Below are 27,495 nucleotides of genomic sequence, written 5' to 3' on the forward strand. Positions count from 1 at the left end.
CTGAGTGGTTAAAAATTTAGACTAAAATGTTGAGATCTTCTTGATACAGAGCTATGGAATAGTTTATCAATGGACACAGGAAGAATATTGTGAGAGTGTGAGTGAGTGAGTCCTGATTTTCAGTTATTTGAGAATGGAAAAAAGCAGGGAAATGTGCTTGTTTTCAAAGATTTATTCTTCCCTAACAGAGGAGAAATATAAGAATATTCCAGTATTGGAAATACTGGAATCCTTACTGTGGATCTTGGCCAAAAAACTTACCGAATGAAAATAAACATATCTGCAAAACTGGCATTGTATAGAAACATTTTTGTTGAGTGCAATTTAGAAAAATATAATAATATGCTAGAAATAGTACTAAGTTATACCCTACAGCCAATCTTTATAGTTTAAAAAGTAAAATGAAACCAAATGCTTTCTGAAAATTTTAGCCATGTTTGTGGAAAATATTAACAAAAATTCAATTGGTAGCAAAGGAAAAATTTCTGGTTTGCTTTTAACCATGTGATTAGTCACTTGTAAAGGTTTTATTGTTGCATTAATTCTGTGAATATGGTTTGATGGTTGCAAGGTTTAGACCCCAGTAATTCCCTGCATAGTTAGTTTTTTTTTTTCTAATCAAATGCAGCAGTATTGTTGAGCAGTCTTATAAACTAAAATACTGAGAAAGAAAAGATTTTGTAGCAATGATGTAATGAGAAATAGAATACAAAAATGTGGGAGTATCGGAACAAAATAAAATGACACCACTTAATATGGCAAAGATCTATGGAGTTACATATGTGCCTGAACTTCAGAGAAGCAGATGTGCAGTACATACTGTGTGAAGTCCTTCACACTGATGGTTGTAGGGCATACATTTTTAGTTACATCTTAATTTTTGATGTATTTATAACTATGCAGAATCAGAACGAGTTAGTCATTGTATAGACTTGATGGCCTTTGCATACTAAAATAAAACTCACTTCTTTCTGTTCTTCTAATTGTGTGAATATGTAAGGTTTCCACACCTAGAGATGAAATGAGTTGGGGTAAGGAGAAGAATAGCGAAAAGAGGGATGGACTATTACCAACATTGTCTTTTGACTGTATAACATTATTTGGCTCAACAGTTGTATTTCTGGGAAGTTTTAGTATGATTTTATCAAGTAGGCATGCAAATGTGGCCTAAAAAAACCCTCCTCTCATTTAAACATCAGTGTTTCTGTCTTGGGATGTCATCTTCAGGAATGTGTTGGATTTAGTGCTTAACCATAGAGAAATACTAAGAATATCAAAAGTACTGTACGAGTTTCTAACATAAGGAAGTTGGGACGTAAAAATGTTGGTGTGAATAGCTATGAAGCTTGTAAAAGATACGGACTTTTCAATAGCTCTTGCATCATAGTGTTAAGAAAGTGGGGATTTTACTGCATTTGGTCAAGGGGATTTCTCAGTACGTACTAGAATGAGAAAGTAAATTGTGCACTTTTCTCATGGAAATATTCATGAGTAAGAAAATGACGCTGAAAAATTTCAAACTGTTACAGTGCCTTATTTAACCACTGAGGAATGCATCAATGCATGGGCTACATGTTGACATATGCTGCTGATGGCCTTTCCCTGGAGGGTATGAGAAAGAAATTAGCTTCCCTGAAATTAAGAGCAAAACATTGAGCCTAAGGTGGAAAAGTAATTTGGGATTGTTGGGGTGGAGGGTTGTTTATTTTAGTTCCTTATTATTGTTCCATGAATAGCAAGTTGGCAAAGAATATACACCAGTGAAGCTAGCAAATAAAGGGAATAAAGACTTCATTGATAGTAACAATAAAAGACTATGTCAATACAGAGCAATAGCCCTTGTGCTGCAAAATCTTTGGCACTGGGCACTGGATTCGGTATTCCCTTGAGGTCTTTTCTTGTGGCTTCTTTATAAGGCATTATGGCAAGTGGCCAGCACTAGCTCCATCTGCCCCTGCACATAGCCTCTCCTCTGTGCCAGATTTCCCTGTGTTTTGCCATATTAAATTCTTCTGCAGAAATTTGGAAAAAAATATGATCACTCATAAGAGGAGAGTCTTTTTTTTTTTTTTTACTTTTTTTTTTTCCCCTATGACAATCAGAAAAGTTAATATGATCCACAAATTAATTCAGCTGAGAAATAAAGAATAGTAAGTGTGTGTATGTATGTAAATAATTTCATCAAATAGACTTCTAAAAATAAAACTGCTATGGACAATATTTCATGCAGTGATATAGGCTGTGAACCCATGTGTGGTAGGAAAGACTCTAGTATTGAAAGCCACTTGAAACTGAAAATGGCAGAAGCTGTATCAGCTGACTACATAGATTTTTGTGTGTGTTTAAAAGACATGTTAGCATGCATTTCAAATTGCTTTTTCACTATTGGTGATAAGGCAAGTGTTATGGTGGTGATGCTTTATTAAGCTGGGGTTACTTGCTCTGGCAACAAAACACAGAATTCTTTTAATGTACAGTTGAGGGAATTAATTGCAGTGTATTTGACAACATCCCCGTGCTCCACATTGCTGTTTTGGGCTAGTTTGTAAGTCCTTTATAGGTTCCCTTGTTTGTACTCACCTGCTGTCATATACATTATGAAACTGGAGGATTTTCTATATGTGACAGTTACCTGCAGCCATTGATTTTAATTTATTTTTCATTTTAAAGTAGTAGTCAGTGATGAAGAGTAGGAAGAGGTGAAAATTGTGAAGAAAATGCATTTTGATGCTGTTTCCTGAATTAAGACCAACAGCTGTGAAGCTGGGATTTTTAATGAGAAAGCCCTTAAGGCAGGAAGAAATTTGAAATATAGTAGTGATATATGCAATCTTGTATGATCACCGCTTTTAGCTGCTTAATCATTCATACTGCCTAAATATAATTGTACTGCCAGCTGCTGTGTTTACAGTCTATGATGTGGAAAAAGATGTCCCACTGTGACATGTTCTAGTTACAATCAAATTGACTGTAACAAACACAGAAGCTGTTGAAGTTCAGTGCTTCTCAGTGGGGTGTTCTTGTTCCTCCAGCTTATTTCTGGCTGTTGATAGAGCTCGCCTTTGTGAGGCTTGTTCTTATATGAAATAACAAAACCAAGGCAGTTCCCAGTTCATTTTCACAGTAAAGAAGCATGTCATAAAGTACTTCAGCAAACATGTATCTCACAAGTATTCTTCTGGATAAATAGTGTTTTACAAATTTGTATTTGTAATACTGAAAGCCCTTTTTTCACATGTGTGAGTTTTTAAATGTTTCCTTGCTTGTGTCATTTGGAGGAGTAAGAATGCTGCAAATCATGCTCATAGCTGCTGTTTCACGATAATAATGTCTCCATTATAAATCTACTTTTTCAATTGCTTAGGTAGTTTAGCCAGAAAAATTGTTGATAGGATGAGTTGCTTATTAAATAAATCAAGAAAATAAATTTACTTGTAAAACTATTAAAAAAAAAAAAAATCAAACACCACAAAACAGTGACTTATTTTCAGGTACTGAGGAGTAAAAGTCAGTGAACTAGATAAATGGTTCTCTTAATTTCAGAGTGCCATTTTATCGAGTACTCTGGCAATATTGTTCAGTTTCTGCTGTGTTTTATTTACATATTACAGCTATTAATGCTTGTTTTTGTTGAGTAGCTTTAATAGTAGTTTTAATAAACCTGTATGTCAGTGCATGACCAAATGAGGTTGCTCATCAAGCATGGCACCACAGCGCATCTAGTCATATCTGGTAATGGAATCAAACTGCCCAAAGGTTTGAAACACTGAAGATGACTGTCCGTGGTCTCCTTTCCAGTCTTCAACTGTCCTGAAATTCAGTTGACTGAAGAATTGTCTCTAATATCCTGCCAGCTCAGCCATCGCCCCTTTGCTTTTGCTGTCTTTGAAGCCACAGGGTAATAACTAGCTTTGTAACAGATCACCAGATATGTGCTGTTACTATGTTAGCCTGAGTGTCTGTTGTTTGAAGTCCCATTTACTGCATTCCAGCTGGCGCTCAGGAGTTCATTTAGGCATGTTTAATCTCCTTGTTAGGTTTCAACTGCTGTTTTTCCTTATTAACCCAGTGAATGATACCAAGCTTTTCCAGAATGATTGACATCAGTCAGGAAGAGTGTTGGTTATTGGAACTCCATTTGCTAATGAAGTCATTTTTGAAAGCAAACAAGTGTAAAGACTTTGGCTTTGATGTATTTGCCTAGAACAGTTTTATTGCAGGCTATTACTAGGGTAGTAATATGGGCTCTTTGCAAGCGCATAAAGTTTCTGCTTTATGCAACCACCTTCCAGCCCCAAACAAAAAAATTCTTTTTGCTTACCAACTTGTAGAAATTTTGTCAAGCTTCCTTATCTGTAGAACTTGCTCCTTGTTGTGAAGGGCTGTAATAAAACTAATACACTTGTTCTTTTGTCCTTCAGGTAGTAGCATCCATCGTTTCGTCACAAGAAAGTTGAAGAATAATTCTAGCAATACTACAATTCTAGTAATGATGCAGTCATCATACTGCATCATAGTTTTATCATACTATATCCAGCATGTAAGGCCCTATCTGAAGCTTAAATAAGTTAATATAGTAAATTCAAATTAAAAGTTTAAATTAAATCCTCCTTTTTGGCAATTTGAAACAAAATGAATCTTAAACAAACATGACTTCCAGGAAAATGAGGTTTTTTCTATATTTTTATTGGATAAATATGTTTTAAGCAGATCGATCAAAAATATAAAATTACAGGAATAAGTACAATAGAATAGTGTGTTTCCTGATTCCTCTGTGATTTTCCTGAGTGGATGATGACTTTTATTATCCTTTCATTAGTACTATGATACTGATGTTTGGTATTATATGTATCCATATTTAATGCTGGTGTTATATTACTTTATTGTGGTTAAGCTGCACTTATCCTTTTATCGTTTCCGATCACATTGTAGTACTCTTATTTTAGTACTTCCTCTGTCAGAGCTCCACAAAAAAAAAATCTTGCTGGCCAGTTGATTAGCTTCAACCCTTACTAAAACAGGCAACTCAGTTTTCTCCTTCCACTGAATGGCAGTAGCCTGTAGATGGCTACTCTTGACTATATGCCTCACTGCAGAACTGAATTGAATCCTCCTTTGGAATTGGGGAAAACAGGGAACAAAAGGTGCAAGTGAGTACTGCCAGAAACAGAATTGCTGGTTAGAGATTCACCCCTCTGGAAACTGAGGGCTAACAGGGTGTGTTTTCACTCTTTCACTGGCACCCAGAGAGATTACTGTGTTTGAGTGCCTATAGAAAAGCAGAGGCAACAACATTTATGGTATTAAGACTTTTGAGCAGCTGTCCTTCCCTGGATGATAAACTTGTATTGTCAGTCAATAAAGCTAATAAGGTTTTTGTAGTAACTTAGAAGCTCAGTTGACTCTGTTTAAAAGAGAATTTCTGTCCCGGGCTAAGTGAAATACCCTAGTTCATGTGGACTCCATGAAAAGGAGGACATGACTATAAAGATACACATGTTAGAAGCTGCATAAGAGCAACTCCTGTAATGCCACGTAGCTTGCAAATGATAAAAAGGTGATTTGTTTGGTGTGGTGATTTACCTTTCTATGTCTGGAAGGAGCAAGTTGTATTGAGGGCTCTCAGTGACATTAAGACTCTGGGATATACAGTGATAAATGAAGTCTTGTCTGCTCTACCTCTCTGCTCTTTTCATTTTTTGTCCAGACAAGGTAAGATGGTAGTGAAATAATTTGTCTCTTATTGACTGAAGAGGCAGTTGCTCTTAAACCTGATTTAATTCTGTTTTGAATCTTCCTATCTCTTAAAGGAGGCCTGCTTATTAGACAGCTGGTCCTTCCTGTGTGTTGTGGTTTGAGCTTGGTCAGCAGCCCAACACCACGCAGCCGCTCATTCCTTCCTTCTCCTCCAGTGATGAGAAGGGACCAATGAGCCAGGCTTGGGACTCAAGATAGGACTGGGAGGGGCAAATCACCCATTATGGTCATGGGCAAAAGACAGACTCATTAGGGGAAGAAAAAACCATAGATTTACTACAGACACTAACAACAACACATAACAGAGTAGGACAGTGAGAAACATTGCCACCTCTTGAAAACGCCTTCCCCCGCCCCTCCCTTCTTCCCAGGCTCAGCTCTGCTCCCGATATCTCTACCTCCTCCCCACAGCGGTGCAGGGGCAGGGAATGGGGGGGTGCAATCAGTGCTGCTGCTTCTTCCATCTTTGGGGGGGGAGAGCTTCTGGAACTTCTTCCCCCTGCCCCATCATGGTCCCCCTCTCACAGGAGACAGTCCTCCACAAACTTTCTTCGATGTGAGTCCATCCCACGGGCCGCAGCCCTTCCCGAGCTGCTTCGGCGTGGGACACCCTCACATGCTGCAATCTTCCCAGGGCCAAGCTACAACAGCGGGGCTACTTTTTCCCACAAGATCCCAGCCGTCTTCAGGCACAGCACCTTGATCATCCATGTGAAAACACAGGCCATAAATCAGTGTCTGCTCCACCATAGATCTTCATGGGTGGCGGGGGGGGCCGCCCTGCCGTCTCACCACAGGATACAGGGGGGGGTCTCTGCTCCAGCACACCTCTCCCCGCCTTTCTTCCTCCGTTTCTCCACTGACCTTGGTGCTCGCGCAGCTGCAGCAACTCCTACTCACAAGTCCGACTCTTCCTTACCACATCCCTTCTTAAATATGTTATTGCAGAGGTGCAGCCAATTGGCTCAGTTTTGGTGCAGAGGTGGAGCTGACTTGGAGCTGGGGGAGCTTCAGGAAGCTTCTCATAGGGGGCCACCTCTGTAGTCCCCTCCCCTGCTACCAAAAAACCTCACCACTCACTCAAACCCAGGACACTGTGACTTGGTGAATTTTGTAAACAAGTAGTGATGATGTTCCTAAGAAAGAAATTGTTAAATATAAGTAACTGCACCACATAATTAATCTCACAGGAAACATCTGACCTTGGAACTTAATTTTATTTGTTGCTATACTGAAGAGCTTTAACCTTATGTTATCTTCTAATACTTTCAGCCTATATAAAGGTTCTGCCTTATATAAAGGCAGAAATCTCCAAATGGTATAATTCTAGATGATTTTATCAAGTTACCTAATGAGCTCTGTAATTCTTACTACATTCTTCATACCCACTATTTCCGAGTTAGGTTAAACATACCTCCTTATGGTTCAAAACCTATAAGCATTAACACTGATTTGCTGACATAGTAAAAGAGAGATTGGCATCTGTGTATGACTCAACCAGGATATAAAATGGAGACTCCACCTTGGATATTTATATCATTCATTTTCCCTTCCCTTGACATTTGTTTCACTGAGCCCTGCACATGTGGAAGAGTGATAGGGGAGAATCCATGCTCCCTCATTTCCTTTCATGTTCGCAGAGATGCTGGTCATCGTGGGCAGCTATTGGATTGTCCAGAAGAAATAAATCTGCATTCCTAATAGTGCTGGTTAATTTTTACATTTTGGTGTTCTTGCAATATAGAATCTTTTTCATTCAGTCACCTTAAGGCCATATTATTCCTTTTGACATCATTTGGTATGAAGCGATTTTATAGAAGGGCGTAGAACTAAGTGTAGTAACTTTGTGGAATAGCCAGCAATAAAACTGTTTCTTCCCTTTAAACTCAAAGCATTTTCCTGTGAACAAACTCAAGTTTAGGTATCTCCAACAGCTGTTGATCAGTTACATAGATATAAAAGATGCTGTATTTGCATAAAATTGAGTGCTTAAGCTTATAAAAGTCTGTTTTGTTTTCATCTATACAAACTGTAGGAAACACTTTGTGTTTACCATCTAATTTGCTAATACATTTAATAATATAATCTTCATGTACAGCACAGCAGGAAATGTTCAGTAAGGATGCAATAATTCTGGGGAGCATTCTTTCCTGTTTGCTGTGCTTTTAATGAAAAAGATACAGAATATGTTTACCCAATTCTATACACTCTTGTTATTTATCAGATAAACATACAGAATTCCTTACTAATACAAGAAAAATTCTGTTCATATCTGTGTTGTCTGAAGACTGCTTGTTGTCTTGTTGGACTGTTGTACTCTATAGCTGTATGTAAAAATATGAAAGCAGCAGGCACTGAGTAAATACAGGGGTAGGGCAAAACTCTAGTAGGGATTCTGCTGCTTAATAGTGGTTACCTTTAATTAAAAAAAAAAAAAAGTTATCTTACTGTGTGGATTCTTATTTGGAGGTGTTTGAAAGATTTTTAACCCTTTAGGATAGTGGAATGGTTCTTACTGTTGGGGATTGTTAAAATCTAAATGACACTTTTGTGTGTGTGTGTCTTGATTTAGGACATTAGGCCAATTTGTGTACTTATATGCTAGGTTTTATTTCTGCCAGGAAAAAAGTTAGCTTTCTAATTTTGTGTCCAGCATTGAGGAGATGAGTATTTATAGCTATAAAATAACAGAGGGTTATGGAAATCACAGAATCACAAAATGTCTGAGGTTGGAAGGGACCTCTGAAGGTCATCTGGTCCGACTCCCCTGCTCAAGCAGGGCCACCTAAAGCCAGTTGCCCAGGACCATGTCCAGACAGCTTTTGAACATCCCCAAGGATGGAGACACATACGTGATGCTTTTGAAACAGAATTTGTGACTTGGCTTTTGTTCATAATTTATCCTTACCATGTCATTTGATCATATTTAGCAAATAGCAGAATCTTAATTGCTTATTGTCCTAGCTTCAAAATAAATGCCATAGATATGTTCTCTAGGACTTAAAGAATTGTTTCTGGTTGTCTGGGCTCATCTGGACTGGTAGCATTTTTAATTCTTGACCAAGTTCATTCCTTATCACATTCATCTCTGCTTTTGCCATTAGTATACCTAAAAAAGGAAATAACAGATTTATGTGGTTACATCGATATTCTGCATTTACAATTTTATTTTTTTGTTGTTGTTGGAGTGTGTACAATTCTATTGAAATTTTATGCTATGAAGTTTGGATTGCTTTGACATTTCTTTGGTTCGAAGGTCCACTCTGTGTAATTCTGTGAAAATAGTGCTCATAATCTGTGGACAACCTAGCTGATTAGCAAGCACCTGTGGCTTGTTTTTTCCCTTCAGCTTCTTTTTAACGAAGCTTTTATATAACACTATATAATGTTTTACTGTATTAGAGTGGTTTATAATTTAATTCTTTTGATGATGTTTATGAAAGAAGCTGTCATGAACTTTATTTTAATCCTCAAACTAATCTTGCAATATTTTAAACAACAGTGGTCTGTTTACATATGGAATTTGCCACTAAACATTTATTTCTTATGCTAATTTCTTATTTTTCAAGAAGTGTAACAGTTCTTCAGTTGTCAACATAATACCTATATTAAATGTTTGAAAACTGGTATCAGTGTGTTTCATAAGTTTCAGGGATATCTCAGGTACTCTGATTTTGAAATGGTGATGGGGTTTTTTGAATGAAGCTACTGTCCAAAAAAGATACTAGAAAGGAAACTTTGTAAACACAAAAAATGTTTCATGCAGAAATGCATGAAACCTTGCTTCAGTAAAGTTGTAGTGGAGCAATTCTGATTTTCTTTTTCTTTTTCCTCTTTCTTGAATTTTAGATTTATCCATGGCAGTGCAAAAATTTTCACAGTCTTTACAAGATTTCCAGTTCGAGTGTATTGGAGATGCTGAAACTGATGATGAAATTAATATTGGTAAGTATGTTCTGTGCTCTGGTTCCAGTGACATTTTATAATGTTTCTTATATATTTAATGTGATATCACAAATATAGTGGGGCAGTTCACAGTTTTTTGTTTTTGTTTTTTAATGAAGCATGTAACAAAAATAGAAAAATTTCAGTAAGTAGAAATCATGCAAGACTTTAAAAATACCTGTCAAAAAATGATGTCTTCATGACAGAGCTTGGATCATTGTAGAGAAAAAGTATTCAGCAGTACTTTGTCAACTGAGTCAACTGTGAATCTTCTAAATTCTGCTGCTATTTTTAATTCGCAGACAGTTTTCGTTGGGATACTAAAGTACACAAGTTTCCTATGAAATAACATAGGTCTGCAAAAAGCACTTAAGTGCCTAGTAAGACACAGGAAGTATTTAAGGGTCTAAACCCAGGAATATGTTCTTTACAACTTGTGCATTCCTAAGTATATAGTTGTCTGAACTTCTGCCAGTAAAATTTACTAGCTGCTTAACATTCTACCTCTACACACACCCAGAACTTCTGTGTTTGCAGAACTGAACAGCTCAGCTTGTCTTGAATGTAAGCCTCTTTAATATCATCAAAATATTCTTCCCTCAACAGACTAATCCTGGAAACATTTCCGGGATTCAGAAACTAAGCCACTCTTTACTGCAAGGCATTGCTGTGGTTGCAGTGATGCTTTTGGGCAGTAGTGTATCAGATGGAGTGCTCTAGCTCCGGTTGGTGAGAGACTGGGATTATAAGCCATTTTTGGAATGGCTAAATTCAGTGTCATGAGTCTTACATACCACGTGGCCCCCATGTCTTTCCCAAAACATCTGAGAGGAAGGAAGACGGTTGTTAAAGAACTTCTAAAAAGAAATAATTTGGCAGTGTAAGACGGAATGTAGGATTTTTCAGTATTTTTAAAAAAAGATCTATATAATGCAGAGAGGAGGCTCAGAGTTAGGCTTTTCCAAGCGTATCTCTTATTATAACCTATTTTCAAGTCTCTTCTCCCTCCAATATTTCCCTTTTCCTGACTGAGTTACTAGTCATTGGATAAAAGGTCTGAGCTGCTTGCTTTCACTGGCAAGGTTTGTCTCATCCTCACCCTACAACACTGTGATAGTTAGGAGACTGTCATCAAAGATGGTTGGTATTTGGTCACTGTATTCCACTAATCTTTGGCAGGGAGGCAGGAGGGGAGATTTAATTTTATTGGTGTATAAAATTAGGGAAGTGAAACCACTGAGCTACTTCTACTCAGATACAAAACTTCATACATTCTTCAGGTGCTTCAAGCTTGGAAATAGACAAAAAATGAATGGTGTGTATGTTCTCTTTGGCATTCTACATATTATTTCTTGGCTGTTAAAGTTATCTTGTACATATTTTATGCATTTAACTAAATCTACAGTATCTCAGTTGTATGTCTTAGATTTGGTCAATAACTTTTTTAAAGACATAAGGTTTTGCATTTAAAATGAGGTGACTGAAGACAAGGACAACTTTCCTTTTACTTGCAACATAAATGTAGCAAAGACATTTTATTGTTTGGACATAAAACAGGCATTTAAAACTATTTAGGAAAAAAACAGAGTTCATGAAGCTTGACAGCTGATTTATTTCACTTGGAGCTTCAAAGAAGGGATTTCTAGCTTCTAAAGCACCCATTGCCTGATGGATTGTCATGTACATCAAAGAAGCTTATAAGAGTAAAAGGTAAACTGACAGGAATCAAATTCAAGTCTAACAGAGCTTGAATGATACTGTGTGCTTTCATAGGGTAAGGCTCAATTTTTGATCTCCCTAGAGCAGTGACCTAGAATTTATCCATATCTTTAACATGCCCCAACAAGCTAGATGTTTGCTTATCATCAAAGACAGCTTTGTATAGATGAGTTCTGCTCTCTGGGCCTCCTTCTGCCTTCACCTTTTTTTTTCAGAATATCTACAACTGTGCAGGCCACTGGGAAGTTTTATTTCAGTCTTCAGTGATACTCTGACTTGATAAGTTTTGTACAAAACCACTGTATACATAGGGGCTTAATACAGGGACTACATTCTGAAGGTTTAAAAATACATTTCTGTTTCAAGTTTAGCATTGGAAATCCACCCTAATCCACTTTAGTGTTGGTAATTCACCCTCTGAATAAGGCTTTTTCTGACAGGATGAAATTTTTTTTTTTTTTAAAAAACAGAAATAATCACAACTTTTTTCAAAATTAAATATAAGTGATTTTTTTTTCTTTATTTTTTCTTCTTTCCAGTAGCAAGTATTTGGAACTGAGTTGATAGCTTTATGAACTTTGGTTTTTTTTAGGCAATACTAGAATTGAAGGTCTCTGTTCAGTAACTAAGCACCACATTTTTTTTTTTGCTTTTTTTTGCCAACCTGAGCTCTAATAACAGCATTGTTTTATTTAAATTTCCTGTAATCTATGCCTTTTTAGATGCTCTCTTTATACAATTCACCTAGACTTATAAGCCATTACACAAAATACATGAATATTAACATTAGTTAAGCTTAGTGACACACTCAAACAGGAATATGATGGTGTTCTTCACATTTATTTTAATCCCGTGATATTTTTGGTTTTCTTGTTTTCTTTTAATTCCTGTCTGATTTCTAATTTTTATGATTTCTCATTTTTTAATTACAAATGTTTAATTCCTCCATTGAAGTGTTCTTTGACAAAAAATCTATGTGTCTTTTTGTGGCCATATAATGTATTTTAGCTAATCTTTCCGTGTTGTTGCAAGTTACCTAGATTTATCTACATAGCTACTTTCAGATGTAACGTGCCCAGTTTAGATTCAAACATTTTGTGCATGGGTTGTAAGTTTATTCCCCTGAGTTTCTTGAATGAGCAGATTGGCTTGTTCCTTAAATCATCTACAACTTTTTTTTTAAAAAAAACCCCCTCTGAACATCAAAAGAACCATGCTATAAAAAGCTTTTTCAGATTTTCAGACATTTGCCAGCAAGTTGGGTTTGGGAAATAGTGCTCTCCAGCTTTACTATCTTTTCTCATGAAAAAAAAAAATCAGCTAGCAACAATTGCCAGTGTTGTCTCTTCCTGTGATTTGAAATGCATGTGGCAGCATGTGATCTACAGCACCGCAAGGCCCATAGTATTTCATAGGTCCATACTAATTGATTGTAGAACATGGATATTAGCTCCAGTTGCATGAGATTCAGCCAAGCTGTAATTCTTTTTGTGCAAATGAAAAGTTATGTAGAAAGTGGCATCTTTAAAGCAAAAATAAAATGATGAATGACAGGAGTCATTAATCCTAAAAAGTCATAGTAATGAAGGTTTGATGTAACTTATTCTAAGGAGAGGATGTTGGTCTCCCCATCTTACTAACAACTGTGCCTTCCTGAGTCTGAAATAGCCAAGACTTGACAACACTTTGCCATTCACTCTTTTAGACATATCACCCTGTGCACAGTTACTCTCAGCCCCCTTTGCAGTTAATATTTTGCACAAAGATTAAACACTTTAAATTGACAGTGAATGAATATAAAGGAGGTCAGTCATTTGTCATGCCCAGTGAGAGTTTTGTACAAAATAGATGCATGATTTTCACATGTTTCAAACCTTATAGGTAACATAGAACATTACATAGATGGGATAAGTGCAAAACCTATGTGTTTAAGAAACAAGTGTCTGCACATTGTATACTGAGGAAAAGCATAAATTTTGCCTAGCTCCTCCTTTCCTAGTATTATCCACCCAATTCCCACCCCAGGAATCTCCCTGTTTTTATCATCTTCTGTTTGTATTATCTAGATTGTGGCTGATACAGATGAAAATAATAAACATTATTAGTTAATGGAATTCTGTCCTGTTTCTTTCACAAGTTCTTGTCTATTTCGTATTATGGCTAATTATAGATTGGTGAGATCTAATAGCAGCAGTGTAAGACCATGCTCTTCAGAGCTAAAAGAAATGAAGACAAATACATTCTGATATTCTGGCATTTTACTTTAGTATCTGTTTTTTATTAGTGTGTGCTATTTAGGAAAAAACACTGAAAGGTATGTGTGTTTCACTCGGTCACTGCTGGTTTTGAATTTTTTTTTTTTTTCCCTGAAGAGAAGTATATTATGACAGGTGTTTCACATAGCATCAGATGCTTCATTTAGGAATGTAAGAGGATTATGATGATCTATGAAATCATTATTAATTGAGCCACAGATAGTAGGTCAGAAGATCTAAAATGTGGTATCTTTCCTTGTGGGAACTGAATTCTGCTCTTGCTACTAGCAGTTGTGGCTCATGTGATCTTTGCTGACTTACACCTCAGGTTGTTCATGGGATTATTAAAATTGCTAACTAACCATCTAACTCATACTAGGCAATTATGTTGTATACAGCAGTTAGTTTCAAGTTGAACTTAGAAAAATCAACTGGGGAGAAAGAACTTTTTTTTAAAAAAAAGGCAAACAAAAAAAAACCTCAAAAAACCCAAAAAGAAACCCCCAAATTTTAATAGCTGTTGTTTGTTAAGAGTCCAATGGGCTCTCTTGTTTGAGTTGAGCAATGATGACAGAATCTATCTTCTTTTTTGCTTGTACTAGGTGTCCACATGCATAATGCTTTTGAGTTAGCAACTGCTCTGCCCTCTTGGGGAGAGCCTATCAGAGGACAAGCATCCTGTCATTCAAAGCAGCAAACGCATCTGTCTTGCGAAATTTGTGTACAAAACTACACAAATAAAAGAAAAAATCAGAAAGTTTCCCTGCCTCCATCTCTTACAATGTTGTAAAAGGTTAATTGGCATTAAGAGGTGCCATATTTAATTTTTTAAATGGTATAAACTGCACATTCAATGCACTATTAAAATGAAAACAACAAAAAAAAAGGGAATTTATAGGAGCTTTATTCCTTCCTGAAGTACATAGAGGCAAATCTTGACAAATCAGTCAGTGGTCATTGCAGGCTCCAAGTTAGAAGACTCTCTTTTGGAGCCACTTGGAGGCTGATCAGGAACCTCAGGGTAGTTCTCGGGCTAGTCATGATTTCAAGCCACTGTATCTGTACTGTCTGTGGTGTGCAATGGCTTCTTGAATTTTCCTGGCTGTTTTGGAATAATTTATTAAATGCCATTGAGCCACCTACAGCCTGAATCACTTGCATATCTCACTTGAGGTTAGCTTTGATGTTCAATAAAATTCTTTTTAGCGTTAATATTCTACCTACTTTGCACTGAATTCCTATTTGTAACCAAGTTTCTGAATGGAATTACCAAATACCACCTAAGTCTAAAATGAATTCCAGTGGCTCAGGTCTACTACTGCATTTTCCAAACCAAGGAAAGAGGAGGATCTTGCCACCAACTTGAGGGTAGAGTTCTGGGTGAGGGTGTTTTTTTTTTAGCGTGGGCATAATCCCAATAACTTTTGTAGTGCTTGAGTTTGTTGACCTTGTGGCACATACTAGAGACAAGCATATTTACAAAAGGCAGGTTTTTTTTAGATGGGTGGGGAAGGGTTGAGTCCTAAATTAGCATAGAAAGCTATTTGCGACAGGGTGAATTTGCATAGACATATTGTATGCTGTTTTTCCAGAGTAATTACCTGCCTAGATTTGCCAGCTCTCTTTCCTCCAGTTGGAGGAATTAAGTTTATGATTAACTTCTTAGGTGACCTTCAAAGCAATTTTGTATAAACTACTTGTAAGATCTGAATCACAGGACAGAGTTCTTTGGTACTCCTGTTGGACTATTTTTATCTACAAAAGTTAAACAGTAACAAATTATGGGAGGAACTCAGCATGATCAGGGTGTGAAACGCCTAAAGCATTTGTTTAAAATCTGTTAAATGTGTTCCTACCATTATTTTTCTTTTGTTAGCCCTGTTGCATATTTAAACAAATGCCACCTGTTTCGGGAATGCTATTGTTTCTTGACTCCAATAAATGAGTGATTTTATGCTAGTGCTAGGATCCCATAGAGGCTTCAAAACAGCACCTACACCAGAAAGAGAAGGTTAGCATTCTGTTGGTCCAGCCCAGAGCTCTCGTCCTTGCTGTGGAAGGGCAAATGAGGCTGACAAAGCAGGAAATAAAATGATGTTGCAATAGGCCTTTATCTGTGCAGGTGGAAATGGTAAAATAAGATCACAGGCCTTGTTTTGCCTTCTTCTCCAAGATACATATCAGAAAGTTGTTAGAATTTACATGCGCCATTCCCTGTTAAGTTAAGATGCATATTCTAATGAAAAAAAAAAAATAGTTTGGGGTGGCTGATGCAGTTACTGCCCTTCCTGTCTGTCCGACTCTTCTGTGGCAGGAGTAGCTGGATGTGAAGTAGGAGCTCCCATGAAGCACTGTGATTTCCATCCTGGTGTGCTACAGGAGTCTAAAATTCATGCTGGTTCATTTTATTATATTAGACTGCAAACTGCAGTGCCTTGGACTGCCAGCTGCCAGTTGCCTCGGTGCTCATGCTGTTTACAGAATGAGGTTGAGCAGGCAGTGGGCAGCAATCATTTTGGTTGTCCTGGTGCATTCTGCTAAGGAGATTCAGCGAGACAACATTTGATGTGATCAGCTGAGTGGACAGTAGACAATTCCATGCCACTCATGGATCAAGATGAAGTATCTGTTGTGTCCCTCATTAACAGTTTGATCTTCTGGACTCTTGCAGATGTGTTGTACTTTATTGTCCTCATTCCATGCCTTCAACATACCTTTTCTTCCCTCCTTCATAGCTTCTGTTATTTGTAGAGCTAGACATCCCAGTGGAAGTATGAATGCTCATGGGGAGACAGGCTGAGGACTAGAGAATTGCCTGACAGAGTTGGTTTGAAAATAACTGGTGTGTACAGTTGCTACATATAATACACTTTTAGTAAAAAGGCATAGGACTTCAGAGTTGTCAAGATAGTATACATCTTGAGCAATAGAAGCACATTTTCATAAATAGGTAGTGGTTTGATCAACTTGGCTTTGAGATGTTCATATTCAGGTCTGGGCAAATAAGATGAAGGATTTGCACTTCCTGAAATCAGAATCCTTAGTAGAGATTAGAGTTTTAAGCACAGAAAGTCCTTGATCCCTCTGTAGGCCTAAATTCAACAAAGCAATTATGGCAAGCCTAACATTTGTTGAAGTATTTGGTGATATTTTCCTAATTAAAGTGCTTCACCATTCAGATAATAAATGCACTAAATTTTATAATTCAGAAAAAAAAAAGTGTTAATGATTCTCAGCTGCATTCTGAATACACTGCTTTTCCTTTTATTTCCCCTATTTCAGCACCCACAAAGAGCCACACACAAATAAGGTTTGTACAGATGGAAATATTGAAATATCAGGTTTTTTCCCTTCATTTAAAGTATGGATGTGCCTCTGAAGAATTGAGGATTGGCAAGACTAAAATATAGACATAATTACTTCTAACGTATTTGTTTATGGAATGCTAGGATGGAATATTACTTTTGCAGCTGAATATGTTTTATGTTGCCCAGTGGTTATTTTCCATATCATCTTGTTATTCAGCTGTTCAAAAAACTTGATCATGAAGTAGCAATTGTTTTCTCTGAATGAAAGATTTGTATGCATGGTCAGTTTACTTCATGATTCTTGCTAATGGGATTAGGGGGCTGGGGACAAAGTAAGGCAGGGAGAGAATTGAAAGAATCTCCAATTTAACCAGAATCCACATTTGATCTTACCTATTTATGAATAGTCCATGTTTTTTAAAGCTGTTTTTCCTCTGACAGACTGTGGATATCAGTCAGCTGTGGAGAAGTCGGATCTGTTCAAGTCAAAGGTTAATGGTTAATTTAGTTATGGTAAAGATTAATTGGATGAAGTGGACCTTTACAGTATAAGAAGGTTAGCTGTTAGTTTCAGTGGGCACCAATTCAAGCTACTAGGATTTTGAAGTAGGTCTCCAGAAGCACTTTAAGATCACTTAATAGCTGCAGGGCAACAGATAACATATTGAATATTGTTCCCCACACCCTGCTGAGTTATGCAGCAATGGAGCTCAGCCCCAGGACTGCTGTTCATGTGGCTCCATTGGGTGGAAACAGGGGCTGACTTCTCTATGACAAATACGATAATTTTAAACCCTATTTTGTAGTGGCATAGAGATGCAGTATTTCTTAATGACTGCTTGTCTAAAACCGTTATCTCTTTATTCTGTGGGAACATGGTGAAAATAGATTTGTTCTGGCTAGTCCCAAAAGCTTCCACTCCTTCACAGAAGTGTAGAAGGAAAGGGAGAGGCAAGAAAAGTGATTTACTAATTTGTGGGAGGGTTTTGATATAGTGTTATGTGAGAGCAAGTGACTACCTGGGAGATCCATTCAGTTCAGTGTTCCTAACAAAATGGAAGAAATTGCTTAGATGATTTAAAATGTTTCTGCTGTCACTTCAGGATGCCACATTTTGGGAGAAGTGCTATAGACTAATAGATTGTAGCGTAGGCTTCTTCTACCACAGCTCTGCTGGTGTTGTATTGAAAAATTGTTGTGTTGAAGAATTCATGCTGCAGAAGATAGATAAATTTCCAAATTGAATGATATATTTTCAAAATATTTGCTGCTTTTATAATCACAGTGGAACACTAACACACGGTAGATATATTGCAGCTGTATTTTTAATAAAATATTAAAGGTATGGTGGTGGTATTTGAATAATTGTTCGGTGCGGGTTTGTTTTGTTTTTCACTAACATACTATGGGATAGTAAGCCATTACAAACTTGAAAAATCTTTCAGAACTCTAGGAAATGTTGTGCCATTGTTTCATCCCTGTAGAATTTTCTACCTGTATTTGCTTTGTGAGGTTCTGCATGAGTAGGGCATGGCAATTTACTGATATTAAGTCAAGTAATTGGATTTAACTTGTGTAACATTGTATGTCTTAAGGTTATCTCTCTAAGTATTGTGTTAGACAAGTGCTGACAGTGGTTCTGAAAACTCTAGATAACCTGAGTTTCTTGCAAGTCTTAGTTTGTGTATAAAGGTGTAGATTTTTTTGTAGACGTTTGTTAAAAAGTAGTGGAGTGGAAAATGTGTCTTAGCTCAAAGCATTGTTTTAACTTTTGTACAAGGCTTATATTTGTTTGCTTAAATATTTATGACACAATAGCTACTTTTTATAGCAAAGAATTCTTGAGTGTGATACTGTTTGTAAATGGATTTAGATAGTTACACTGACAAAGGTTTGTTTCAATAAAATTCTGTAACACAGGAAAGGATTTTTACTTCTAATAACGGCCCTACATTTTATGCTTTACATATGTTTAGAAAAAAACTTCATAAAATCCCTTGCTATATTTGTTCATTATGTTTTGCAAGATGAAAATATTTTTGAGTTAAAATTCCAGTTGCCTAATATGGTATGTACATGTTTTACTGTACTTGCAAACACATTTTGCAAAGCTTTGGGCTTTGATTAAGCTTAGATCTTGATTTGTTGCTTTATGTGGTTTGCATATTAGTCTGCACTTTGAGGCACACGTGTGTTGTGCTCAGATGGGAGGTTTCATTGTTACTGTGGAACTTGCTGGTCTCTTCTGATGGTTTGTCCTGCCTTTATAGTGTGACAAAACCCAGAAGACTGATCAGGGGAAATGCTTGTGCCTTGTATATGGCCAGCAATGGAAGGGCTTTTAAACATCATGGTGAACACTCCTTAAAACACATAGGGACTGAATGCCAAAAACCAGGGGAGGTCAAGTAGCAAGACTGTTACCAAACCTGTGATAGTTTCTTTGGTTTTGTCTTCATGGGGAATCTGGAACACTTGTTACCGTCTCTCTGTCCTAATACTGCAAAGAGCCAATATGCTCCAAATTACAATGTAGAAGACAAAATATAACTGTATTTACTCTGAGTTTACAGTGCTTTAACTCAGATGAAGAAGAAAAGAGCCTTGGGTTTTGTTTATTTCCTTTTTAGTTACACGAATTTCAGTAGCTGTGTTCTGAAAGTTTTCTGCTTGCCATTATATAGTGGAAGATATGACCATATTTAGAGAACAATATGTAGTCCCTGAAGCATAAATTTGGGCATTGAAGTTTTCATTTTTTCATTTTTCTTCCTTCCTTGTTTGTGTAATTTCTTTGCAGAAGTTTTAAACCAGGCATTTTTTATCTCTGTGTCTCTGTCTCTTACCATGCTTTTTCTTCCTGATGTATAATGGATCTGTTTGGCAAATTTGAATTTGGATTTATTTTTGTAAGGTAACACACTTATTTTCAAGAATTGAAAAAATTTGGCAAAATACCGTTCCTCACAGTTCAAGGTGGGAATCGCCACAGGAAAAAAATTACCACAGTAATTTGTGTTCCCTTACAGTAACACTTATGGCAATAGTTACCATTTATTTTTCTTATGGGCATGTCTGTGTTAAGTCAGGATAAACCATCCTTGAAATTGGATGGAATTTTTCTTTTCTTTTTTTCTACTTTTTAGTTCATCAGAATTGAAAATTCAGTGTGGATTAGGTAGAAATTGCTTCAAAATCTGAAGAATTGTGGTACTAATTGATAAAAAGAGATGTGGATTAAGCCTTTGCAGAGTTTATTTACCAGGTTAATTATGGCGGAAATAATAAATTGCTTCATTTTGACTGCTCTAAGTATGTCTTGATTCTATCACAAGAGCAGCATAGACCAGACAGAGCTGCCTCTACCTTTGTGTACCTTCTCATGATGGAAGTCTTCAAGGAAATTTGTGGTTATTTGGGCTGTGAATTTAATCCACTGTCTGCTGGCAGAATTTACTGTCAGTTTGGGTGTCTGTCAGGGTACTTCAGTGTGACTTTAAAACGTGTAGACTTGAATCTTTGCTTCAGCCCGTGTCTTTTACTATCACTGGTACATCTCAATGTATTATAGGAGGGCACAAATAGCTTTTTTTTCGCTGTTTTTATGGAGGTTGTGGTAAATGTAAACACCGACTAAAGAAATGCATAGGGTCCTTATTACAGATCCATAAAATCTGATACCCAGATTAGGGAAGTAAGAGAAACCAAATGGAGGATAAGGCAGCTCATCCAATAATAATTTTCCAAATTTAAATGAGACTGAAACTCCCTGAGGAAATGAATCAATATCTTGCTATTCTAACTTCTTTTTCTGCAATGGAATCTTCTAACATAATTTACCTTTTGACATCAAAAGTCACTTAAAATTAAAGCACATTTGACATGCTGTTAGTTTTGAAACAGGATTTTACATAAATACCAATGCAGTATTACCTTAAACCTAAACAAAAGAAAGCACTTACTCTGTTCCCTCTAATATCTTGGGGATGAAACCCAGGAGAGAATGAAATTTGTAAGAAAAATAACAGTTACAAATCCTGTACTCCTCTCCCCTTATTTTGTCTTCTCTTTGGCTTTCCCAATAAATATTACTTATGGTACTGAGATCAGTCTTCCAAACTGAAGTTTCTCCAAAAATATTGTCACTTGGAAAGTGAGGGAAGCAGACCTAGGGTAGAAGTGGCAGAGGAAATACTAGCATCCAATGAAAAATGAAAAACCTGAGCAATAATTGAGAAGATTTAGCAGACATGTACTTGTCCAAATACAGATTTTCTGAAAATCTGTTTTAAAAAAAGTGTTTTCTATAGAAATATATTGCAGTTGTATTACACGACAATTTTTTTTTAATTATATTGCAGTGGTACTCAAGCCCAGTCAACATTGGTTATGAAATAGTTATAAATTGCACAAATTATTCTTTATTTCAGTTTGCAGCTAAGGTGTTGATCCTGCAGCTTGTTCCCTTTGGGCTAATCTGTATTCCATTTGAAGCTGTAGGTAATTGTACAATTTTAATGTTTTATGGGCTTTATTTATTAGAAAAAAAGGAAGAAAAAGAATTGTTAACAGATTGATCCAGGTTGTGACAGTGGTAAAGCAAGTCTGTGTTGTGTAAGATAAGGCTGTGTTTAAATTCATAGTCAACATATTGAAAGACAAAGAGAATGGGAGACTTTGGGAGCTTTATTTCAAGACAGTCCTCCTTCAGATTTACATTTTGGCATGCTGAAAATTTACCATAGTTGTGACATTTTGAGACATCCAGTTTAGTTACCTTCAGATACACGCTACAGATCCTGTGTGGCTTTTATGACATCCATGATTCTTGTTAGATAGAAAGTACTGAGAAAACAGAGTATTGTGTCTTTGTTCCAGATACTTGTGGTGACCTCTCAGTGTTAATCTGAAATTTGTGATTTTCTTTTTTTCTTGTCTGATCAGGAAACCATCTGTTGCTTGTCATGTCTTACTTCCCTCCCTCCTCCCCCCCCCCCCCCCCCCCCCCCCCATAGTTTTTCAATATGGCTTAAAGCTACAGAAAGAAGGATGGAAATTTTATTTGATGTGTTTTTTTGAAAAACTGCTTGAATTAGCACTTGTGGCTGCAAATAATGCTAGTCATTAAAAACTCTGGAAACGCATCTGTGAATTAGTAGCTATTTAATAATACACTTAATTTAATTTTAGAATTGGAAAAGACTCTTCTCCCAGCACTCATGGATCTCATATTTATTCTGCCTTGTCACTGAAGTCTATTAAACAAGGGTTAATCCTTAGGAAATTTCCTTATGGGTCTTAGGTCCATCTTGAATTCTGATTTGGTAATGTGTAACTTACTGTGAAGAACTCCCTTGGAGGCTTTAGTTGAAGTTTGTGCTCAAGTATGAATTCCAAGCCTGCTATAGCATGTCTATACTAGATTATGACCAGTTCTGGAGAGAGGATGTACTTGACTGACCTTCCTGCCAAAGTGTGTCGGGAGCAATGTACAGCACATTCCTAGCATTTCCCCAGTCAGATCAGGAAGATACATGGAAATCTCTGGCAGGCTTGCACATTTTCACCTCTTACACAGCAAGATGTTGTAAGAGCAAATAACATATTTCTGTATGTGTATTTTTTTGATGCTGGTATTCATGTGTCTGAAGATAGTGACGATACCTGCTTAGAATAATATAAAATGTTGTTTAGTGTACTTCAGAGTATTTAAAAATTGCCCATGCCTTGTTTAAGACTGCATGTGTAAGTATAAGTTAAACCAACAGACCATTTCATGGAAAAGAACATTTATTTTTATTCTGTCTTCTACAGTAACTTTCTATTCTATCTCGGGTTGAACATTACCTTTCAACCTTGGCTTTATGTCTTTGAATTCAGTATTGCTCATATAAAATTACTTCTATGTTTCATACACGTTTCTTTCCTTTTCTCATGAAATGTACATGGCATCATACCTATTGTATGTAACAGTTGTACACTGTACTCCTTAGTATTAAGCTAATTATTGATGGAGTAGCTTCAATAATACCCATGTCAAGCTGGTTTAAGTTGATACATTCTCTACACAAGTAGGTAACAAAAACTTCATAAAGTTTATTAAGTACATGTATTTTTTTCCTATGAACCACTGGGTTGAAATTAATGCAGTAAGCCAGAATTCTAGAGAGCATAAATGAGGTGTATTTTTAATAATGTATTCTCTAAATTCAGATAAATACATTTTTATCCTTTTTCATTTCTTCTTCATTCACTTAGTCCTACACTAAGCTTTGGTTCTCTTTTTATTATGCAAGTATAGTTGTTTGTGGAGCTGTAGCATATGTTTGAAATGATAGGGATAAAAAACAAAATGAAACACATGCATCTTCTGGAGAAAAGGACATTGGTGAGCTACACCATTAAGATTTAAGGTGTTGGTATCGTTCATAAAGAAGCAAACTAATTAAAAGACTTTTCAATTAAAAATAGGGGGGGGGGGGTTAAATGAAGTAATGGGAGCTGTTTCTCCTGAACAAGAAAAATTTTGGAGCAAATTATTGCTGAGTTGGGAACATTCCAGAGAAAACAGCTGGCAACCTGTTTTAATTGTGATGAACAAGACCACAAGTTTACAGCTGGGTACATATACAATTGTTTTTACTTGTTGGGTGTTGCTGTTCACAAGCATCATTTCCATCATGATGCCAAGTGTATCTTACAAATCCTTTGAATAGCCCTTAAATAAAAAGCAGACTTGAAAACTATTTGGATTTTGTAAGCTAGTATCTCGTAATGACTGAAAGTATTAAGGCAGTGCTTTTTTTTACTTAAATTGTCCCACCAATAACAATAATGACCTTTGAAAATAATTCAGTAATTCAGTTACATATGGTACTTTATATTATTGGTATGTTTTCAGAATATGTTTCTTATCAGCACATTCCCATGACATTTCCTCTTGTAAAATACTTGATTCTTCCTCCCCCCACTCCCTTTTGTATTTACAAAGTTCACTTTAATTCTTCTGTATCTATTCTCATTAAAAAGGAGAGGAAAAAAAGTATGTTGCAGCATTAGTAAGAAAAGATTGTTAGGCCTGTGTCTTAATTCCCAGACTTCCTGACAGACAGCAGTAGGTCACATCTGACACAAATGGGTCTGATTTTTAAATCTTACAATGATAGAATGGTTTGAGTTGGCAAGAACACTAAAGGTCCTCTAGTTCCAACCCCCCTGCCATGGGCAGGGACACCTTCCACTAGACCAGGTTGCTCAAAGCCTCATCCAATCTGGCCTTGAACCCTTCCAGGGAGGGGGCAGCCACAGCTGCTTGGGGAAACCTTTTCCAGTGTCTCACCACCCTCACAGGAAAGAATTTCTTCCTTATATCTAATCTAAATCTACCCTCTTTCAGTTTAAAACCATCACCCTTTGTCCTAACATACGCTCTCTGATAGAGTCCCTCCCCATCTTTCCTGTAGGCCCCTTTAAGTACTGCAAGGCCACTGTAAGGTTTCCCCGGAGCCTTCTCTTCTCCAGGCTGAACACCCCCAACTCTCTCAGCCAGGGGAGGTGCACCAGCCTCCTGATCATCTTTGTTGCCTCCTCTGGACCCCCTCGAGCAGGTCCATGCCCTTATGTTGTGGGTCCCAGAGCTGAACACAGTACTGCATGTGTGGTCTCAGGAGAGTGGAGCGGAGGGGCAGAATCACCTCCCTCGACCTCCTGGCCACACTTCTCTTGATGCAGCCCAGGACATGGTTGGCTTTGGGGGCTGCAAGTGCACATTGCTGGCTCATAGCCAATTTTTCTTCCACTGCTCCCCCCAAGTCCTTCTTTGCAGGGCTGCTCTCAATCCACTCATCGCCCAGCCTGTATTTGTGCGTGGGATTGCCTCAACCTCTGTGCAGGACCTTGCTCTTGGCCTTGTTGAAATTCATGAGGTTCACACGGGCCCACCTCTCCAGCCTGACAAGGTCCCTCTGGATGGCATCCCTTCCCTCCAGCATGTCAACTGCACCACACAGCTTGACGTAGTCAAATTTGCTGAGGGTGCACTTGATCCCACTGTCCATGTCACAAACAAAGATGTTAAACTGCACTGGTCCCAATACTGACCCCTGAGGAACGCCACTTGTCACTGCTCTCCACTGAGGCACTGAGCTGTTGATTGAAACTCTGAGTCTGACCATCTAGCCAGTTCCTTCTCTGCTGAGCGGTTCATCCATCAGATCCATGTCTCTTCAACTTAGAGACAAGGATGTCATGCAGGACAGTGTCAAGTGCTTTGTGCAAGTCCTGGTAGATGACATCAGTTGCTCTTCCCTTCTTTACCAATGCTGTAAACCTACCATAGAAGGCCACCAAATTTCTCAGGCACATTTTTCCCTTAGTGACTCCATGTTGGCCGTTACTAGTCACCTCCTTATTTTCCATGTGTCCTAGCATAGTTTCCAGGAGGATCCACTCCATGACCTTGCTGGGCACAGAGGTGAGACTGACTGGCCTGTAGTTCCCCGGGTCTTCCTGTTTTCTTTTTAAAAATGGGAATCTTCTGGTTTTTAACTATGGAAAACGAACTCAGATTATTATTACTGAAATATTTGTTTGCTTCCTGTTGAGAATTGGGAATGCAGAACTAGATGTGTTTATTATATGCCTAGGGTTGCTGGTGAGAGGGGGCCTGGTCGTGGAGGAGAACGAGGCCACTGCCCACCTCTCTGGGGATGTCCAGAGGTCATCCTGGGGCGGCCTGACACCCCATGGTGAGCTCTGTGCTGTGTATCATTCCCTCTGCCCAGCCCAGTCCCCAAGTTGAGGCGGAGCTGTTGCCTGTCTGCAACCAGAGGAGGTTGTGGGAAAAGAGGGAAAGAAGAAGGGAAAGGTGTACACTAGGAAAAGAGGAGCAAGGGTGGCCTTGCTTTCCCTTTACCACCTCCTACTGCAGCTTCCAGCACAGATGAAGGTCTCTGGGGACAGACTGTGGCTTTTAATAGGATCCAACTGAGTGGGGTGGGTGCTATGTGGGAAGAAGGGTGTAATATAGCATGGAAGGTTCAGAAGTACTGCAATACTCATTGGTATTGTTGGACAACTGGTGGTGGTAAAGCCTTTTTTGACATTATGTGGTGCCATTTCAAGGGCAGACAAATCAGTGGGGTCACCAGAGACTTCCATGTTGCTGAGCTCTGTCTGCGTACTAGGCATGCATCCTTCATTATGGCCTGAATTACACGGTGCACATGTTCTCCCCTTCCACCTCCTTATCTGGGAAAGGACGCTTCATGGCTTCGTGGCCATTGACCAGTGGAAAAAGTATGGATGGTGGTGCTGGGCAGTGAACAGTGAAGGCATAGTCAGTATTGATGCCAAGGTGTGTCTGCAGTGAAAGTGTTTCTAGGATCAGGGGAATGGTTTGTCTTCGGGTTGCTGAAGAGTGTAGGTTCTGTGTTCTTAGTGAAACTTTGACCTTTATAATCCCCCTCAAAGTTGAGGCAATGGGGACAAGAAGATGTAGACAGCTTCTCAGTCTTTAGCTGAGGCATTGTATAGGTGACATATTAGTGCCTTTATATTAGTGTTAAACACTGAGGAAAAACTTGATTTGCACACTTACAGAACATATTTTTATAGTTTTTTTCTTGGTTTCTCCTTGTTTTATTTAAATTCTAAGGAAAAGTTTAATCTCTGAAACTAGAAAACCCTCTGGATCTACCTTGAAATTAGGAATATGAATTCTCTTACTGGTTTGTTTGGTTTTTGGTTTTTTTTTTTTTTTGGTTTTTTTTTTTTTTTTTGCCTCCTCCTCCTAGTTTCTAGTCATCTTTCTGCCCAGTTTCTGCTACCTGCTGTTCTTCTTTTACTATCTCTTTGTTGCTAAAACGCTCAATATTGCCTGACCAGAGAGGATTTTTTTTTTTTTCTTCACAACTGTATTGCTTTTACTTGCAGTTCCCCACCCTTTCTATTTGATTTGGATAAAATCTTGCCCATGCTTTGGAGCTGAGAACTGACAGTATTTGTGCTTGGCTGCTGAAAGGTGTAAAGTGTTAACTTTCTTATTGCAGACGATGAAGAAAAAAAGATTTCTTGAGCCTTTGTTGTATTAAAGATGGTTTTAATGATGTGTTCAGAAACTTATGTGAAGAGTACCAGAGGGCTTGATGTGGATAGGGAAAACTTAAATTTCAGTAGGTTTTGAATCTGGTGGTTTTGTAAAGTTATAATGCTTGGTATGATCATTTCTCTTTGAAATACTTCTGTCATTGTGAGTGACTCCATGGTAAAAAAGTGAAAAAAAGGGGGGGGGAATGGAGTTTTAACATGTGATTGCAGTAACACATCATCTTGTGGTTAAAAATGACCAATTATTTCACTGAAATAATCTGGAAACAATTTTTCTTGCTGGCTTTACTAGAAAGTCAGCTGTTTTTCTGAAGTGCATCCTAATTCCCTAAATAGGTAATAAATTCAAACAATATGTTTATCTAGTTTATTTGAAAAAAATAACTTTTTTTTAACAGTGGGTA

General features: G+C 37.6%; 1 protein-coding gene across 2 annotated transcripts in view; it reads left to right on the plus strand.

The window, feature by feature from the left end:
• Nucleotides 1-27,495, plus strand: part of ARHGAP42 (Rho GTPase activating protein 42) — a 173,008-nt gene that overhangs the window by 31,415 nt on the left and 114,098 nt on the right. For both annotated transcript variants that reach the window (XM_042793007.1, XM_042793008.1), the window contains exon 2: nt 9,607-9,702. In XM_042793007.1, coding sequence (XP_042648941.1) covers nt 9,607-9,702 — 96 coding nt within the window. The remainder of the gene's footprint in view (nt 1-9,606; nt 9,703-27,495) is intronic.

This window comes from Tyto alba, unplaced genomic scaffold (assembly GCF_018691265.1).
Source record: "Tyto alba isolate M040663 unplaced genomic scaffold, T.alba_DEE_v4.0 Super-Scaffold_2, whole genome shotgun sequence".
Classification (NCBI taxonomy): domain Eukaryota; kingdom Metazoa; phylum Chordata; class Aves; order Strigiformes; family Tytonidae; genus Tyto; species Tyto alba.